The sequence below is a fragment of the Bufo gargarizans genome, chromosome 4, assembly GCF_014858855.1.
Source record: "Bufo gargarizans isolate SCDJY-AF-19 chromosome 4, ASM1485885v1, whole genome shotgun sequence".
Lineage (NCBI taxonomy): Eukaryota > Metazoa > Chordata > Amphibia > Anura > Bufonidae > Bufo > Bufo gargarizans.
The window spans coordinates 388,996,364-389,017,115 of NC_058083.1; the positions used below are offsets into that span (position 1 = coordinate 388,996,364).

General features: G+C 45.1%; 1 protein-coding gene across 1 annotated transcript in view; it reads left to right on the forward strand.

Moving 5' to 3' along the window:
- Positions 1-20,752, forward strand: part of SOS1 (SOS Ras/Rac guanine nucleotide exchange factor 1) — a 142,285-nt gene that overhangs the window by 98,531 nt on the left and 23,002 nt on the right. The window contains exons 11-16 of the mRNA XM_044289759.1: positions 2,603-2,684; positions 7,797-7,919; positions 11,277-11,380; positions 11,473-11,695; positions 15,206-15,325; positions 18,936-19,098. Of these exons, the coding sequence (XP_044145694.1) occupies positions 2,603-2,684; positions 7,797-7,919; positions 11,277-11,380; positions 11,473-11,695; positions 15,206-15,325; positions 18,936-19,098 (815 nt within the window). The remainder of the gene's footprint in view (positions 1-2,602; positions 2,685-7,796; positions 7,920-11,276; positions 11,381-11,472; positions 11,696-15,205; positions 15,326-18,935; positions 19,099-20,752) is intronic.

Consider the following 20,752-nt stretch of genomic DNA (forward strand, 5'->3'; position numbering starts at 1 on the left):
TGTTTGGAATAACCCCCTCTGAGTTTCTTCAAAAACTGTGTGCAAGTCTACCTTGAGGAATTGATGCTGTTTTGAAGGCGAAATGGTCCCAACAAATATTGATTTGTTATAGATTTCTCTTTTGTTCATTCACTTTGCATTTTGTTAATTGATCAAAATAAACAGTTAACACTTCTATTTTTGAAAGTATCTTTGAAGCATTTTTCCACGCATGCCTAAAACTTTTGCGCAGTACTGTATGTATGCAGTAGGTATATAAAATATACCTATATGTTTCATATTAATGTTGTTTTGAGTGTCAATTTGTTTCTGGGCTTTTTCTATTGATTTTTAAAAATAACTTCATGACTCAAACCCAGGACAGACATTTGACTTTAGAGAAAAAGTTAATGTTTTCCACTGGATAAGAAGTGACGATAACGGAAAAAGGGGGTTCTTGTCTCCAAGTTGAAACAAAGATCTGCCGTGGTTACTCTATTTTTGGACTCCAAACTGCTCTTGTCTTAATGAGTGCCGTGTGCAGCTCCAGTGTAAGGAAATGACTTGTCTGCTGTCTTGTCCTTCTTAATTAATTGTGTTCCAATGAGTCGCTGTTTGGGTCCTGACTCTCGCCTACCAAGAATTGTTCTCCAAGTCTGAGGAGATCTATTTCTGGTTCTTCTTTTTTTTTTTTGTGTGTGTGTATTCAAAAATAGCATTTGTGCGTCAGCAAGAAGTCTGTTTCCTTTCTTAAGGAATTCAAGAGAGATTGTTTAGAGCTAATTGCAGGTCACAGTATTGTTTTCTGCCATCTATAAACTGCCTCATTGACAGTACAAGAACACACAATATAAAGAACGCTGAGTCTTTCCACATTAGAGACTATACTAGGCAATGGCATACATTGCAGTTCCCTAAAATGATATGATTGGAAATTGGATGACCTCTTTAACTTACTGTGAACAATCCCAGCAGCGATTGTTCATCCTCACGATTGCTGCATGTAAGGCTACTTTCGCACATGCGGTTTGGCATTCCGGTTTTGAGATCTGGCAGATGGTCGCAAAACGGGTCCGTTCTGTCCGCGTGCATTCTGAATGAAAAGAGATCCGTTCCGTCTTGTGACCGGACACAAAACCACTGCAAGCTGCGGCTTTCTGTCTGGTCATCGAAACGGAACAAACTGGATAGTCGCTAAAAACAATGCAAGTCAATGGTGACGGATCTGTTTTTATAGGATCCTAAAAAACTGGATCAGTCACCCATTGACTTTCAATGTATTTAGTGACTGATCCAGGTTTGTTCCGTTTCGATTTCACACAACCGCATCCTAACGGAACGGATGCATCCTGATGTGTAATTAAAACGGAAACGTTTTGGTCAGAGTTTGAGATCCTCTGCCAAAACGCATATATGAAAGGAGCCCAAGTGGAGCTGAACGATCGGGCACGGTGACTTCACAGCTATGGACGGGCCACCATAGAGCCCAACACCTCAATATCATTGAATGTGTTTGGCAGTAACGTAGGAGCTTTTTCTGCCAGAAGCATGGGAACAAAATATCTTGCAAATGTTTGACGGTAATAGAAGTGAATAGTGGACACATGAAATACATAGAATATATTTAGTTGTTGAGACTGAGGAAATAAAGCGGTTATATTGATATGTGTGTTGGGGGGGGGGGTTCTACCCCTGGGATCCCTGTGGAGAAGACTGAAGGCTGGCTCTGGCCAACATGGTGTCCTCGCCTTCATTGTTTATACAGGCACAGCCGTTCCTGGTACCGCAGTGCAGCCCTGTTAACGGGAGTCTGTCACCACAGTATGCCATTATACCCTGCTTACATAGTACTGTAGCATAACTATAGTTTAATAAAATTGTACCTGTCTCCTTTTGTTTAGATGTTCGCCAAAGGAAAAAAAGGCTGTTTTATTCATATATAAACGAGGGCTCGCAAGTGCCCAGGGGCGGTGTTCTTTTTGTAAGTGCCCAGGCCGCTCATTCTTCTTACATAACCCCTCCCCAGCCTGTTGCTTGGCCCACCCTGTAAGCCTCTTGCGTCATCCAATGTACTGGCCGCGATCCTGCCGGAGCATGCGCACTGTGATGACCGTTGTGGGTAGCAGCATCGCTCCGATTCTGCTGCCCACAATGGTCATCACAGTGCGCATGTGCAGACAGAATCTCATACAGTAAACTGGATGAACGTCAAAACAAAAGGAGACAGGTACCTTTTGATTCATCTATAGTTATGCTACAGTACTATGTTAGCAGTGTATAATGGCATACTGTGGTGACAGACTCCCTTTAAGTAAACCCTTGAAGAAGACTTTCCTCATGCCTTCTGCCTTTGGCCGAACTATGCTTGTTATCGTGGATACTTTTCTATCAGGTTTCTAGAGTTTTTTTGTTTGGGTTTTTTTTGGTTTATTTTTGAATTTATTGTAGTGTTATTATGATGTACATATTTAAAAAAGTACTGTATTACATGGCAGTAGACATGCCGTACATAACCTTTGGGATCTACAACCACACGATTAAAAGTAACATGTGATTCAGAATATGAAAGATTTTACTTATGTAAGTTTCGCTACCTCACGTGCTATTGAAATTCTGTTCTCAGATCCCAACTTTGTGCGAACGTTTCTCACAACGTATAGATCTTTCTGCAAACCACAGGAGCTTCTGAGCCTTCTTATAGAAAGGTAAAGTCCCTCAAAACAATAGAACGTGACTCCATATTTTGTATTTCGTCATTCTGTTCTCTTTTTTCTTATTTAGTATTTATTTGCAAGTGAATTTTTTTTTTTTGTGGGATATTATTATATAGACGCTTGCAGATGGAGTTGAAATAATGTTGTCCAACTCTTGAAATGTGCTTTCTATGCAGCAAATGTCCTTTCTCGCCCATATTCATTGGGGGACACGGGAACCGTGGGTATAGCTATGTCCTCTAGGAGGCGTTGACACTAGATAAAGCTGTTAGCTCCTCCCCTGGTAGCTATACCCCCTTCAGCCTGGAGAGAGAGCTTCAGTTTTTTTTCTATTTCTAATGTCAATAGGAGGCAAGACCTCTATTTTCGTTTTGTTTTTTTCCCCCTTCTTTTCAGGTGGGAAACAGTGGTCTGTTCTCCCGGGGGAGCACGCCAGCGTAGGTCCGCCACGCTGCCTCCTCCCCCCACAAGAAGACAAGGTGGACCAGGGCAGCCTCGCTCCCCTGCATTCAGCAGAAGGGTCACCCATCCAAGTCCCTCTTCCAGCGTCCTGCCACTACGGTGCCAGCAGCTGAAGGGGTGACCCTGCTGGAGAAGAGGAAGGGTGAAGATGGCGGCAGGACAGAAGATGAGGTGAGTACACGGAACTAGGTAACAGGTCAGACCCTGTTCTGGTGGCATAGTTATTTCCCCCCTTACAAGGCAGGGGCACTCTCCATAGGGGGTTAATGGCAGAAGTGGTTATGCTCCACCTGTGCAATCCTGTTCTACTATGGGGACCGAGCGCACCGCTGTGGTCCAGGGCGCTCGGTCAGACATGCAAGGAAGGGGGGGGGGGGCTTAGTAGGCTCCCACTCCCCCCGACACCTACCACATGATCCGCCCCTTTCGAATGTGGATGCCGGAGCGTTGCTCCGGAAGGGGTTTACCGCAGAGTGATCGGCCGTGCTCCGCATCGGTGTTCTGGCTCGCGCTTTTCTCTGCCTGGCCTGCGGGGAGGATGCCCCCAGTCCGGGCGGGCGCATTCGCGCTGCTCCGGTCCCTCTGAGGGGGGCACTCTCTTGGATAGCCGCGCAGCTGCAGCCTTCGTCCCTGGGGGGGTGAGGGGGGGGGCGTGTTTCACTCTGGCGTGAATTCTTCCCGTCCTACTTCCCCCTCCCCCAGACACCTGCTGAGCTCCGCCCACTGGTCCTCAAGACTGCCTTAACCCTTCCTGGCCAGCCACCATTCTTTAGGCTGGCACCTGATTATCTGGGGCTCTACCTCTAGTACACTGTGCATAATGTGGTGGAATTTAACCCCTTCCTGACTGGGCCCGTGTCCTATCTCGGATAAGGAGGACCTTGCTTAGTTCCCAATCCGCCCTCATGGACCGTTTGGTTGATAATTCTCCACCTTCGCAAATCCCGTGGAGGACAGCTGAAGTATTCCCAATCCACCCTCAGGGTCGTTTGGTTGATAATTCTCCACCGGCGCAATACAGTGGAGAACCTCTGGAATTCCCAATCCTCCCTCCTGGGTCGTTTGGTTGATATTTTTTCCACCTGCGCAATCCAGTGGGGGACCGCTGGAACTCCCAAACCACCCTCCGGTGTCGTTTGGTTGATAATTCTCCACCGGCGCAGTTCAGTAAGGACCTCGGGCATTCCCCATCCACCCTCCCGGGTCGTTTGGTTAATAATGCGCCGCCTTCGCAATCCGGTGGAGAGGCCTCTAGAAGTTCCCATTCCACCCCCTGGGTAGTTTGGTTGATAAGTCCCCACCTTCGCAGTCCACAACTGCCAGGGGCGAGATTCTGAGGGGTAGCCCTACACACAAGCGAATATCTCCGCACCCCCACCCTTCCTCCCTGAGTCCTGCTCAGACACACCATCCCTCTCAGGGGAGGGTCTGTCCAAGGGGGGAGAATCACTGATTCGGACCCTGACATGAGTCCAAAGCAATCTCCCTAGATTGCGTCTACGGTGGTCAGCAGTACTTGTCGTATGCATTACCTCTTCCTTGGCGGAGTAACTGCACTACTTTGGGATACAGTTACTTGTCTTATACATTGTCCCCTACCATAGGTGGACTAAGTACAATAGCATTGGGTTCAGTACCTGCCGTATGCATTAGCCTCTTCCATTGGTGGCGCGATGACATTATCACTGGTTACATTGCGTGCTGTATGCATTACCCCCTTACTTGGGTGCAATAATTGCACTCCCACGGGGTAAAGGACTCGCCATCTGCACTAGTTCTCGCCGTGGGCATTCGCCCCCCTTCATAGGTGGAGTATTCTATCTACCACTGGCTTAAGTACTTGCCGTATGCTTCCACCTTCCTTAGGTAGGGTAATTGCACTACCATTGAATATGGTTCCGACTGTCACGCTATCCTTCCATAGGCGGAGTATTGCACATCACCGTGCTTTCTGTTGAATTACCCCATTTCACAAGTGATCTACTAGTGGGGGAATAACTAAACATCTTCAGATGCTTCAATTCTGCTGCACTGCGGCTCCAGGTGCCTTCGCTTATTTCACAAAGGGGTGTGGCAACAGTCAGTACTCGCAGGTGCCCGGTACTCTTACTCTAGTGATATATGGGTGCCACCAGTAGACACGGTGGCTATTCTTCATTGTATCCTTCTTTTCCTTTGGTGCTGGTTTTGCGCATAATTATAACATCCTCTGTCTTCTCAGGGTTTTTTCCTAGCATCTCTTATGTGTCCTAGAGACCCTCATCTCCATGGGCCTCCATTGTTCCAGTCGGTCATGATATTGTCCGCATCAATACGTAGGGCGTACACCATTGCACATATATGGGGAGTACGTTCCAGCAAGTCGAGTGTTTCACTGGCTCTGTATTCTCTATCCACCACTCCTCCTTCTCTGGGAAAATGGTTATGCTGGCACTCTGGTTTAGCTACTGCAGCGTGTTCTCCTCCACAGGTGCACTTTTTCGCTAATGCTCAAGTTCGTGGTCGCTGCAATGGGGCATCCCCTCAGGTCGGACCTGGTGCTGGCTTAGCAGTTGCTCCTGTTCAGCACCCTTTCAGGTAGAAGTTTTTAAGGTTAGCTCTACTTATCTGGAGCAGTATGGTACGTGGCTTCCACGGATAGTCTCAGGCCCCCCTCCCCCTCAGTTTTGCGCTGATGGGCCAAGCGCTGGCTACTACTGTGGGAACGGTATTGCGTTACCACTACATACTTGGTTCTTACTGCACAGCTCTTTCGTCAGGTGGTGGACTCTTCTAGCCCTGAATTCGGTGGCCCTTGTGGGTGGCCTTCTCCTCTGCTGGGGTATGGGGCTAGCAATACAGTGTGACTCCCCTTACCTAGCTTCCTCCTCAGGCTTAGTTTTTTTCTGAACGGTCACTTAATTCCTGGCTATTTCTGTATATCGCCGGTCTCAGACGGGGAATGGGCTTAGACCTAGCCTATTCTTCTCCTGTCTTTTCCCCTCTGGCTCATGGTTCATAGCCACCCCGCAAGCCTTGGTAGCTCCTATGATCCTACCTTCCCTCATCTGCATTGCCCAGTGTATTCGTTTAGTGGCTCCCATTTCCAGACACGCTCCCCATCCCTCCTTCTACAGGGAATCCTTCCATGGTCCCGGGCGTGCTAGCGATATCCACACCACAGCTGCCACCTTCTCTCCCAGACAAGAGATCCGGAAGCATGGGGCGTGAACGCCCTGATATCTCCTTGGCGGGAGTCCTCCCTCCTTTACGTGTTTTCCCCCTTCCCCCTTTTACCCAGGGTTTCATGGAAGATCAAGATGGAGGGCATTCCAACAACTCCTAGTCGCTCCGGATTAGCCGTCACGTGTGGTACGCCGACCTTGTTCTCCTTCTAGGAGACGTCCCTTGGTCACTGCAACTCAGAGACGACCTTCCTTCACAGGGTCCAGTCTTACATCAGCATTAGGGTCTTTTGGATTGACAACGTGGCTATTGAAACTGCCATTCTGACGTGGAGAGGGTTTTCGGCGGACGTCTCCGCACTATGATTCAGGCCAGGAAGCCCGCATTGCCCAGGATCTATTGTAGGACCTGGAGGTCCTTCCTTGGCTTCTGTAAAGCCGTGACATCCCCTCTTTCCATTTTTTTTTTCTCTCCCCACGGTCCTCTCCTTGGACCTTGGTTTAGCCCTTAGTTCCTTGATGGGTCAGGTTTGGGCGCTTCTGTCCTGGTGGACACATCTTTTCCACCGTCTTCTGGCTCCCCTGGTGCCCATGAAAACCTTCCTTCTGGGAGTGGCACATATGGGGGAGTGGCACATATGGTTCTTCCGTACCATCCTCTACCACCTTGGGATCTGAAAATAGTTCTCTCAGCGCTCCTGTCTTCTCCCCTTTAGCCCTTGCGGGAGATCTCACTCCGACTCCTGTCCTAGTAGGTAGTTTTTCTGGTAACTATCACATCCATCAGACAGGTGTCCGAGTTGATGGTGCTCTCTTGCAGAGAACCTTTCCCTTGTCTTCACAAGGATAAGGGGGTTCTCCGGCCCATTCTCTTTCTCCCGAAGGTGGTCTCTGACTTCCATATCAATGAAGAAATTGTCCTTCCTTCACTGTCCCTCTCCTTCACACACTACGGAAGGGAGTTACATCATTGGACGTTGTCACGGCTCTGATCGTTATTGGCAGCATCCATGCCCTTCTGGCGTACGGCACCCCTTTTTGTCCTCCGGAGGGTCCTCGCAATAGATCCTGTGTCCCGCAATGAAAAAAGGAGAATTTTGTATAACTTGCCAGTAAAATCTCTTTCTCGCTCTTCATTGGGGGACACAGCACCCACCTAGTATTGTTGTTGGACCACAGTTGCTGGTATGAACCCCGTTGGGTCTTTTGGCATGTTTTGGTGTTCCATGTTTTTTTTTTTCTTGGTTGGCTTGCTTCTCCTACTGCTTGTACACAAACTGAAGCTCTCTCTCCAGGCTGGAGGGGGTATAGCTGCCAGGGGAGTAGCTAACAGCTTTATCTAGTGTCAACGCGTCCTAGAGGACATAGCTATACCCCCAACGAAGAGTGAGAAAGAAATTTTCCTGGTAAGTTATACAAAAATCTCCTTTTAAGCCATCATTGTCATTTTGTACAATATCTCTGTGTCCACGACTAGGTTCGAGATTCCAGAGCCTGAACCAAGTGAAGCAGATCGAATTGCCATGGAAAACGGAGACCAACCACTCAGCGCAGAGCTCAAAAGGTTTAGAAAAGAATATGTGCAACCTGTACAGTTGCGGTAAGTTTATGTTGACTCTCATAATGTTGTACTTTGAAAAATGTAGGAGACAATTTCAGGTATGTGCTGAGTTAACAATCTTAGGCCATTGCCCCAAGCCATCCAAGTGAATATTTTTGTAATTTCAATATTGTTTCAAAAGTCTACCAGTCTAAACCACCACAAGACCAATATTCTGTAGTGTGGTTCAATTGTTACGTGGCCAAACATGCAACAATGACCCAGCAGTAAGATGGTGCATTAGTGCTCTTCAGCCACTCTGTTTCTATGTTAGTAGAGTCTCTGAACACGCTCTGTAGACGACACAGCATACACATGGTATGTTTATGGGAATAGTAGTTTTACTACCTCCTTGCGAATTACATGCACCCTGATGAAGGACTGCCTAGGGGATGCCAAAATGGGTCAGGTTACTGTGCATATAAAATATAATGACTTCAGCCATTTTTTGAACCAAATTCTCCCTAGCTCTTTAAAAGGGTTCTCCAAGATTTTTATACTAATGACAGATCCTCTGGATAGGTCATCAGTATCTGATTGGTGGGGGTCTGACACCCAGCTATTTGAGAAGGCACTGGCACTCCTGTGAGCATCCGGTCTTCTCACAGTTTCCCAAGCACAGCCCAGTACATTGTATAGCGTTGTGCTTGGTATTGCGCTCAGCCCCATTCACTTCTATGGGGCTGAGCTACTGCTAGGCCACACGAACAATGAACGTGCAGTCACTGGCCTAGGCAAAGCTGTGAGAAAGCTGCAGCGCTAACAAGAATGCCGGTGCCTTCTCAAACAGCTATGCTGAGGATAGGTCATTAGTACAAAAATCTTGGAAAACCCCTTTAAGTGCCCAGCAAGAACCAATGTCCTAGATATTAAAGGGGTTGTCTGGGAATAAATAATTTTTCCCTGATGATCTAGGGGAAGCTCAAAAATAATTTATTCCTGGACAACCCCCTTAATATAAAATTAGGCACCTACTGTAAGCTGCTTGACACCTGGTTGAGTAGCCCTTACGCATTCCATTTTCTTCAGTGTTACAACTTAGGCTACTCTCACACTAGCGTTTAAGTTTTCCGGTATTGAGATCCATCATTGGGGCTCAATACCGTTAAAAAAAAAAAAAAAAAAAAAAAAAAAAAAAAAGCGCTTCAGTTTTGTCCCCATTCATTGTCAAAGGGGACAAAACTGAACTGAACAGAATGCTCCAAAATGCGTTCCGTTTAGTTGTGTTCCCAGACCGTAGAGTAAACCGCAACATATTGTATTTTGTTATCCCTCCTGGGATGTGGAGCAAGATGGCATTACCCCCAATGCAAGTCTATGGGGACGGATTAGTTTTCTCTGACCATAATCTGCTACAATAGAAAACAGATCCGTCTCCCATGGACTTTCAATGGAGTTCATGACGCATCCGTCTTGGCAATGTTAAAGATAATACAAATGGATGCAGATGGTTGCATTATAAGTAACGGAAGCGTTTTTGCTGAACCCTGCCGGATCTAGTAAAAAAACGCTAATGTGAAAGTAGCCTTAAATCTATACAGGTCCTTCTAAAAAAAATTAGCATATTGTGATAAAGTTCATTATTTTCTGTAATGTACTGATAAACATTAGACTTTCATATATTTTAGATTCATTGCACACAACTGAAGTAGTTCAAGCCTTTTATTTTTTTAATATTGATGATTTTGGCATACAGCTCATGAAAACCCAAATTTCCTATCTAAAAAAATTAGCATATTTCATCCGACCAATAAAAGAAAAGTGTTTTTAATACAAAAAAGTCAACCTTCAAATAATTATGTTCAGTTATGCACTCAATACTTGGTCGGGAATCCTTTTGCAGAAATGACTGCTTCAATGCGGCGTGGCATGGAGGCAATCAGCCTGTGGCACTGCTGAGGTGTTATGGAGGCCCAGGATGCTTCAATAGCGGCCTTAAGCTCATCCAGAGTGTTGGGTCTTGCGTCTCTCAACTTTCTCTTCCCAATATCCCACAGATTCTCTATGGGGTTCAGGTCAGGAGAGTTGGCAGGCCAATTGAGCACAGTAATACCATGGTCAGTAAACCATTTACCAGTGGTTTTGGCACTGTGAGCAGGTGCCAGGTCGTGCGGAAAAATAAAATCTTCATCTCCATAAAGCTTTTCAGCAGATGGAAGCATGAAGTGCTCCAAAATCTCCTGATAGCTAGCTGCATTGACCCTGCCCTTGATAAAACACAGTGGACCAACACCAGCAGCTGACATGGCACCCCAGACCATCACTGACTGTGGGTACTTGACACTGGACTTCATGCATTTTGGCATTTCCCTCTCCCCAGTCTTCCTCCAGACTCTGGCACCTTGATTTCCGAATGACATGCAACAGTCCAGTGCTGCTTCTCTGTAGCCCAGGTCAGGCGCTTCTGCCGCTGTTTCTGGTTCAAAAGTGGCTTGACCTGGGGAATGTGGCACCTGTAGCCCATTTCCTGCACACGCCTGTACACGGTGGCTCTGGATGTTTCTACTCCAGACTCAGACCACTGCTTCTGCAGGTCCCCCAAGGTCTGGAATCGGTTCTTCTCCACAATCTTCCTCAGGGTCCGGTCACCTCTTCTCATTGTGCAGCGTTTTCTGCCACACTTTTCCCTTCCCACAGACTTCCCACTGAGGTGCCTTGATACAGCACTCTGGGAACAGACTATTCGTTCAGAAATTTCTTTCTGTGTCTTACCCTCTTGCTTGAGGGTGTCAATGATGGCCTTCTGGACAGCAGTCAGATCGGCAGTCTTACCCATGATTGCGGTTTTGAGTAATGAACCAGGCTGGGAGTTTTTAAAAGCCTCAGGAATCTTTTGCAGGTGTTTAGAGTTAATTAGTTGATTCAGATGATTAGGTTTATAGCTCGTTTAGAGAACCTTTTCATGATATGCTAATTTTTTGAGATAGGAAATTTGGGTTTTCATGAGCTGTATGCCAAAATCATCAATATTAAAACAATAAAAGGCTTGAACTACTTCAGTTGTGTGTAATGAATCTAAAATATATGAAAGTCTAATGTTTATCAGTACATTACAGAAAATAATGAACTTTATCACAATATGCTATTTTTTTTAGAAGGACCTGTATATCTATAAAAAATATATAAAATCTGTGTATGAAATATTGGGATAGTTCAGACTGATGGAAAGCCGCTTCATTTGTTAGAACTATTATCGCAGGTGCTTAAAAATGTGTGTCTCGCCCTTCTCGATGAGTGTTAAAATAAAAAATAAAAAAATTATATATACATATGTACATACATATTAATCTCATTATTTTTAATGCCAGATCTTCGTGTCCACGGCCAGTTTTAATGAATTAGCTCCTTCACTTTTAGGGTCCTGAATGTTTGCCGGCATTGGGTGGAGCATCATTTCTATGACTTTGAGCGAGACGCTGACCTGTTAGTGAGACTTGAAGAATTTATTGGAACGGTCAGAGGTATAATGTTTAAATTGGTTATGAACCCAATACTAAAAATGATTGGGCAACTTAGACTTGATTTTCACATTAACTTTTTTTTTAATCTGCAGGAAAAGCCATGAAAAAATGGGTTGAGTCAATCACAAAGATCATTCAACGTAAAAAGCAAGCGCAAGCCAATGGACCTAGCCACAATATAACATTTGAAAGCCTACCACCCTCTATAGAATGGCACATTAGTCGGCCGGGCCAGATTGAAACCTTTGACCTCCTTACATTACATCCCATAGAAATAGCTCGCCAGCTGACCTTACTGGAGTCTGATTTATACAGGTATGCTGTAAATATTCATAAGGTTATTAGACCTAGGTTCACTGTGGGTAACATTTTAAAGAGGATCTGTAACCCCCCGTTTTGGTAAATTCTTGCATTCCCCATTTATTAACGATTCTGGAGCATCTTTTCTTAAAATGCTGCATTGTGCGATTCTTCAGTTATTCCTCTTAGAAATGTATGCATAAATTGACAACTGGTTGTTACCATTCCTACTTTCAAAGGGGTTTGTGCATATGCCGTCTGACATTGTCAGCTATGACTGGACAGTGTCAGATTGTATGGGGACACATTCCCAACCAAAAACATGGAGTTGTCAATTATTCATACAAATTTAACAGAGAAACAGTTCAACATAGTTATAAGAATGCACCACAATTGTTATATAATGGAGAATACAATTCTCTACTGCAACAGACATGACAGTAGAGTTGACAGGTTCTCTTTAAAGAAGCACAAAAGTTTTTATTCTCTGACCTGTTAGAAAGGTCAGATCTAATCTATAGTGAAGGTAATCTCACCAGTGACTGTATTTGTGAGTTATAACCTCCTTTCTGATCCTCAGCTGTGTCATGTGATCTCCAACTGACACAGGAAAGGAAGTAAGTTACTTCTTTCTTCACTCCTATGAGTCTGACTTTGTGGTTCCCATAGGAATACATGGAGAAACTGACTTCCTGTCCACACATAAGATGCTAAGTTATTTGGAGAGTCTGAGTGTTGGTCACATGACACAGCTGAGGATCATTAAGAGAGGTTATAGCTCACAAACAGTCACCGGTAAGAAAATTACCGTCACTATGTTTTACATCCTGGGCCTTTCTAACAGGTCGGAGAATAAAAATATTTGTGGGAGTGCTTTGTTGAAGGGGTTGTCTGGTTTCATGACATTGATGACGTATACCCAGGATGGCTTACACCAAGCCTTTCTCAAGCAATGTATAGATCGAAATAAACTTGCAAAAAGAGAAGACGCTTGTCACAATTGCTTTATTTTCTGACCGTGCATCGCTTCAATAAAGTGGGGCGCTGGTGCAGTCTTCAAACATACTTTTCTGGTATACACAGGATGGGTTATCAGAGTATCAGTTTGGGAGCTGTTTCCGTGACGTTTTGTTAGCGTTGGTGCAGGGTAATCACAGTGTATGGGATTAACGGCTGTAATGATCCTGAACCGCTGCTACAAAGCAGACTGTGCTCAGGCAAATGTTAACGAGGGGGCGGTGAAACAGCTGATTGGTGGTGGGTCCGGCAATCTGGTATTGATATCCTGTCCTGAGAAAAGATCATCAATATAATGAAACCAGACAGCCCGTATAAACTTGCAGCTACAAGGTGCACCATATTTGCACACACTCCTGTTCATTATGGTGACATCCATCGACGAGTGCGTTTGTGTGTCTGATTTCACTTTCTACACGTCTCTCCCTGAAAACATGTATTGGATCCCTCTTACCCTGCTGAGCTGTGGAGGATTGGCAGCTGATGAAGAGCCGCCACATATGCTACGTAGCATACTGTAGATGTTGCTCTCTGCTAGGACTTCCAATCTGGTGATGGGACTTTGGATCTTACAGATCTTCTGCATGTTCAGTTTCACAAAGTGCTGTCAGTGGATGGAAAGCCATCCTGACGGTGGAGTTTACGTAGCTTAGTGGTACCGTTGTAGAGAAAAATGAACTTTTAAAATTATGCAAATGAATGATTTGAGCTCCAGGAGGCGGGCGTATGTGGTTTGAGCACCACTCCTGTGACGCCCCTGGTGCTCAGTAATGAGCCCCCCTCTCTGACAGCGCTAGACTGCAGTCGTGTCCAGAACGGCGCACCGTGTACTACATCTTTGGCTTCATCCAAACGAGCAAAGATGCTGTGCACACGCGCCGTTCTGGACACCAGTGCGGTCTAGCGCTGTCAATCTAAAGGCAGGGGGAGGGGGGGTCGTTGTGGAGCACCAGGGTCGTCGCTGGAGCAGTACTTGAACTGCATAAGGTTGATTTTTCTCTGCAACGATACCACCAGCAGACATAAGACTTGTAACGGACCGTTTCAGCAGACAAGGGGTTAAAATCCGTTTAGGCGATATGCCCCTTTCTGAGAGACGGGCACAGCTACTGCAGAACACCAAACTCCCGAACTGGATACAAAATAGCACTCCAAACTGGAACCTCGCGAATAGCTGCCGGCAGAGGAACAGGAAAAGCATACAATCAGCTTACACTCCTGGCAATCAGTCTCTAACAGCATACAGGAAATCCCCCCAATAACGAGACAAGGCTCCGTCTTGAGGGTCAGCAGTGGTCTGACTGTACTTCAGGTACAGCCCCTTTTATTCATAAAAAACAAACATAGTACTGCCCACAGGGTTTTGAAATACAACCAATCAGTAATTTACAACACATACAATGTAAATACAGCAACCAATCCTTCACGCCCCTAGAGGACCAGAAGGGAGACTGCGACACAGGACAGATACAACATATCCCCACAATGCATCATGGTTTCCTCCTCTCTGTCCCGGAGACAACCGAAGGCAATCCAATTATCTCTCAGAACAAAGGGAGATCACCAATACACATGTGGAGACAACAGGACAGACATCACCATTTAAACACACAATGTCACACCCCCACAGCAAACACAGACATTTAACATATCCCCAGATAGCTCAAGTCTGAGTGCATATCATTAGGTGAATGGCACTCAGAATACATGAATACAACAATATTAGCTATCTGGGTACCCTCACATAACATACAATTTAACCGAACGCATAATAGCATAAAATACAATTCCACAGACAGATTTAAGCTGTGCGGCCGGTCTGTCTTCTCCTTTAAAGTTACTATGGGCCATAATCCTGAGGCAAGAGGCTTTTAAACAGCACTCTCCAAAACCCAGTGGCGAGGTTGGTTTCGCCACAAGACTGGTATCGTTTTAATCCGCGTAATCAATCCTACCAGGCTATATGCCTGGTAGGTTACGGTTGATCCAGGTGACAGAGCCGCTTTAAAATCAATATGGTATAATATGAAAATATTAGTTTTTAGAATTTTATCCACCATTAACTTCCCTTTTGTGAATGTATCCCATTCTGGCAATTACATAATTCTTGCTTGTACTCTGAGCACTATGCAGAGGAGTTGTGTAGTTCTGTTCCGTGAATTTCTTAGATGGCTGCAGTAGAGTTGGCTTTTTTATTTTTTAAAAGAAAGGAGTCCACAGAGTTTTTATTATGACTTCAGTTGTCTTTAATCAGAAGCGGTCACATAGGACGGAGGTTTTCCTGAAGTGTCCTTGGTTTGGCCTTTCTATAAATACATGAAGGGAAGGCAGTGACTTGCATAATAGTAGAAACTTATGGCACAAGACGCAATCAAGTATTTAAGCTTGCTTTCCGGAGAAGATTAAGGCCCCTTTTAACAACCCTTGCCATAAGTAGGAAATCCAAACCTATATTGCTTTCCTACCGGGCTTTGACAATGGATCTTTACATATTTTTCTCTCCTTTAGGGCCGTTCAGTCTTCTGAGCTTGTCGGAAGTGTATGGACGAAAGAAGATAAAGAAATTAACTCCCCCAACCTCTTAAAAATGATTAGGCACACGACCAATCTTACTTTATGGTTTGAGAAGTAAGTATTCTTTATCCTTTATCTGATCTTTCTTCTTTACACTGAGTGGTATTAAAGCATCTACTTCCTAATTGCTACCATTTTTTGGCCCAAAAATTTGAAGACCTGGTTTGCCTTAATCTGGCCATAAACATACCGTAATAGCCATTGGTTAAAGGCGTTGTGTGCCGAGTTACTCGCTAAAATGTTTCCATATAGAGCCATCTGCTGTGTATTGTTTTTCTTATTTCTCTGTCCAACTCGCTGAGGTGGGCGCACATGCTCAGTTCCATTCTTCAGCTGCCTCTTGAGCTGTGATAGGGAGAGAGTTGCAGCAGAAGAGAGGTGCTCCCCTGAGCTTTCAGCAGAAAGTACATGCCCTCTGAGCTGCCAGCTTGATAAGAATCTAACAGAGCAATTGGAGCAATATTAAAGTAATTAATGCCTTTAGATGCCTTGATGTAGTGCGATCACGGCATCTAAGGGGTGAAAAACCCGGGCTTCTAACCGGCATCCTCTGCAGCCAGTGAGGCCCTTGGCACCAGCATTCACCACCATCCATTGTGCCTGTGTCCTGCTCTGCCAGTGAGAGTCTACCAACAGCCCCAGTGGCACAGACATACCCACCTGAGAGCTCATCTACAAGGACGTAACTTTGGTGGGCAGCAATGGCCACGTGATGGATGGCAAACCCCAGTGACCAGCGGCACAGAAACGGCAGCAAAAATTAAAGGGATTGTCCCAAGATCAACACTATTTACCTATCCATGCTTGATCCAGAGAACACTAGAACATGGTAACCAAAGTGGGACCCCCAGCGATCATGTACTTGAAGGGGCATGTTTGTTTTAGTAACGACTTGCATTTCCCATGCAATAACAATTGGGGAATCGATTCCTGTGACTCTATATTGTACCGTTCCTCTATTATTCCTACTAGAACTTATGAACGAATTGCTAGTAGTCTGCAATAAAGGTCCAGCTAGGTGTTACCAGTTGACAGCACTGATTGAATAATGTCAGGCTGTGCAGGGACACCCCCATCTGGACCTTCACTGCAAACTGCTAGCAAGTCATTCATAACTAATAGCAGGAATAATAGAGGAATGGTTATGGTCAACATAAGGTCATAAGAATAGATGCTCCAGGTTTGTTATTACATGGGGAGTGCAAGTAGTTATTAAAACAGACAAATCAGGAGAGGTGAGGGGTCCTCTTTAATGACAGGCAATAAATATCGATCTTAGGACAAACCCTTTAAACCTCATAAAATCACTGCAACAGTGAGCTCAGTGGTGCCGACCCCCCTCAGAGCAACAGTGAGCTCAGTGGTGCCGACCCCCCTCAGAGCAACAGTGAGCTCAGTGGTGCCGACCCCCCTCAGAGCAACAGTGAGCTCAGTGGTGCCGACCCCCCTCAGAGCAACAGTGAGCTCAGTGGTGCCGACCCCCCTCAGAGCAACAGTGAGCTCAGTGGTGCCGACCCCCCTCAGAGCATCAGTGAGCTCAGTGGTGCCGACCCCCCTCAGAGCAACAGTGAGCTCAGCTAAATTTAAAATTGTCTAAATTTGCTATTTATGTATGGAAGACAGTTCTAGATACTAGTAATGGTTTCCCTGCATAAATGGCAACCCCCTAATGTTATGTAGGCCTTCGTATTAACTATTTAGGAGTACAAAAGTTACAGTAATTTAATCGGCTAAAAATACTCCTAAAAAATAGTAAGAGGAGTATTTTTACTCTTCGAGAAAAAAATGTAGCGTGATCTCTGACAGTGTGAATAGGCCCTTACCCATGTATCCTCTATTAGTTATGCTTTCCCAATATGTCATTACAAAAGATTTAAAATGGGTAAAGAGCATTACTTGTTTTCTATCCAAAGAAATGGCGAAGAGGGGTTTTCTAAGGTACCGTAAATATTATGCGCTTACTTTTCGATTTTCTGGCGAACAATGACATTGCAGAGACCCTTTTGATTGTAACTTCCCTGATTCGACGCTGTCGCTGACTGTTTACTGACTTTTACTGTTTTGGAAAATGAAGTTATTTTGTAAGTAGCGGATCCGTTCTTCACTTTCCATTGTGTATTAGGCTGCGTGCTTCCTTTAAGTGTATGCGCCTCAGCCATTGTTGTGTGAGGTACCTCCATGGAGCATTGCCAGTACTTTGCTGGCATAATGCTCCTGTTTTCATCACCCGTATTCTGAGGTTAAGAGGAACTTTCAAATGACCTACTTGGGGGAAACTGTTTGTATCCTGTTAATACCTGGAAGCTCAGTAGATGTGGCCCTTTTAATTGGATTGCTTTCCTGTGGTCCTCATATCCTCTGCTGTTATTGTTGTAGTATTTGTGTATGAACACATTTAGATTGTTTTTCTAATTTTGAGACTGTTTTTGACACTTTTTATGGGTCACTTGTGTGTTTTAAAAGTAATTAGCAACAACTTTCTTACAAAATGCACTTTTAGTTAGAGCAGTTAAAGTAAATGGGTCAATATCAAGCACAGCCACTATATGATGTAAGGCTCTGTGCTTGACGAGGAGCTGAGAGGAGGGCACGGCCTCTTCAAACAGTTGATCAGTGGCAGTGTCCGGTGTTTGGAGGGTACTAGCAGTGCTGGGTGTTGAAATGCCAGGTGTTGGAACACCACTGATCGGATATTGATGACCTCTCCTGAAGAGGCAAACCATGGGAGAACATTTACACTCCATGCTTATGTTGCCTTTGGTGGTTTCGAAGCCTTTGGTGTTGAAAGGCAGCAGTGCCATGCAAATCGCTGAGCCACCATTCTCCAGGCCGATAGCGTCTTCTCCGTCCAGCAATGCCAAGGGCTGTTGTACAAAGCTGGACACCTCTAAGGCTTTGTTCTCATCACCGTTCAGCCTTTCCGTTATCCTGCTCCGTTTAAGAGCTGGAGAACGGAAAGGACGGATTCGGCACTTAACTGAGCCAAACGGAGCCCTTAGGCAGTGATGGTCAGTTCGCAGTGTTCGCCAGCGAACACATGCGAGCTGCCATCTTTTGTAAGGTATACTCACCTGTCCGGTGATGCACAGGTAAGTCCTTGCCTGTGCAGGGAGCAAGTTTGAAATCAAATGCAGTCACCGGGAGCAGGCAGTTCCGAGAACAGCCGCCGGGGGCCATCATCAGGCTGTTCTCGGAACTCCCTGCTCCCGGTGACCGCATTTGATTTCAGACCGGCTCGCGGCACAGGTAAGGGCTTACCTGAGCATCGCCGGACGGGTGAGTCTACCTTACTAAAGATGGCAGCCCGCATGTGTTTGCTGGTGAACACTGCAAACTGATCATCACTGCCCTTAGGACCCTATAGACTATAATGGGGTCTGTTATGTTTCCGCTAAGAAGATGATTTTGAAGCGGAGACAAAAGTCCTGCATGCACAACTTTTGTCTCTGCTCCAAAGTCATCTTCTGAGCAGAAACCTAACGGACCCCATTATAAACTTCTATTCCATGTGGCACATACACAATCTATTGCATTTCTCCACACTTCCTATACCCTGTCCCATTGTGCGCAGATAAAAATCCGCTATAAACGGGCTTGATTTTATTGTTTTGTTCTTTATGAGCTTCAACCATTTAGGCTTTCTTTTTCCTCTGTTGTCCCACAGATGTATTGTAGAAACCGAAAACCTTGAAGAGCGGGTGGTGGTTGTTAGTCGTATCATTGAAATCCTACAGGTTTTTCAAGAGCTAAACAATTTTAATGGAGTACTTGAAGTTGTAAGTGCCATGAACTCCTCACCAATTTACAGACTTGATAACACCTTTGAGGTGAGTGACCAGAAATTCTCTCATCACTGCTGTTTCATATAGCTTTATATATTTTAATGCCACATACATACATAGTTAGATGCCACTAGCGTTATTATAAATATAAACCTATGTGTAGATAAGATGATTTCCTTTTTTGAGGTTTTTCATGTACAATTTAATCTGCAAGCTATATAATAGTACACAGGCATTTCTTCTTTTTTTTTTCTATTTTGTTCTCCACATTTTTTTAATTGTTTAAGGGTTTTTCCAAGATTTTGATGCTGATGACCTATCCTCAGGATAGGTCATCGATGTCTGATTGGTGGGGGTCTGACACCTGGGACCCCTGCCCATCAGCTGTCTGAGAGGACACCGGAGTTTGCCGAGAACGCCACAGCCTTCTCTCAGCTTTTCCTAGGCCAATGACATCATATTCATCAGTCACGTGGCCTAGGCGCATCTCGGCCCCATTGAAATGAATGGAGCAGAGCTGCTGTACCAAGCACAGCCGGTATATGCAATGTACGACGCTATACTTGGTAGACTGTGAGAAGATAAAATTCCAGCAAAGTCAATAGACATTGATATAATGGGGTACAGGCAATTAGTGTCAACTAGTCCAGCATAGGAAATTAACCCCTAAAAGTAACAATTTTATTGATATACCTTAAAAGGATCCTACTAGGGTCCACTATACATAACAACAAATATATATAAAGACTTAAACGCAACTGATATTCACATCCAGCATTGGATAGTGAATAGCCTGGGGTAAGGGAATAGTTATCCCTACAACTCCCCCTATCCTGTAACTTCAGCCCAGGGAGGACTCTTGATGGTAGAGGCCCCCTGTCCACGTACCTAGACTGCTACCCCTTCCAATTCCCTACAGGAGTACAGGGAAGGGGTGGCACTAGATTACCCCAGGTTAAGGTGAGGATAATTAATACGTCAATAAATATAAAGATCAGCTGGATGGAGTGAAAAAACAGACAATACAGACACAATACATAAAGTATAGACAGATACTAAACATATAGTTGGTCCAGGTTGACTGGATAGTCAAACACCTTGGCCACCTCGCTACCTAGTGGTGGACAACCACTTTGGTTACCTCAACGCGTTTCCCCCCTAGGCCGTGCTATGGGTTCATCAGGAGGTGTAGTCAAATTATTGGTCTATACAAGTAGGATGCAACTAGATAAATACTGACATAAAGCCAGGTCGCATAGGAAAAATACTTTGGCTGTAGCGCTGGCCAATCGCATCGCAGAGCTCACAGCCTAGGAGGAAAAACCTCCCAGGCTGTGAGCTCTGCGCTGCGATTGGCCAGCGCTACAGCCAAGGAGAAGGAGACGCCCAGCAGAACAAGGGCAGACTCCGCCTACTATAACCAAGTCCCCGAACATACCGAAGGACATAACGGGAGAACAGAGCGGCGCCCAGGGATAATAGTAAGTGCAGTGAGATCCCTGGGCGCCGCTGTATGTCATGATACTTAGTTTACAATGTTTGGACCGATGAAAGGTCCTCTTTAATATGTGTATTCCAATGCATTACAGCCTGTGTATGCACTGTAAAATGCAAAGATTTCTAAATGGTCATTACTATAAAGGCCCTAACAGTCATTGAAAGTCATGTACTAACGACCTATGCCATTATTTGACGTAAA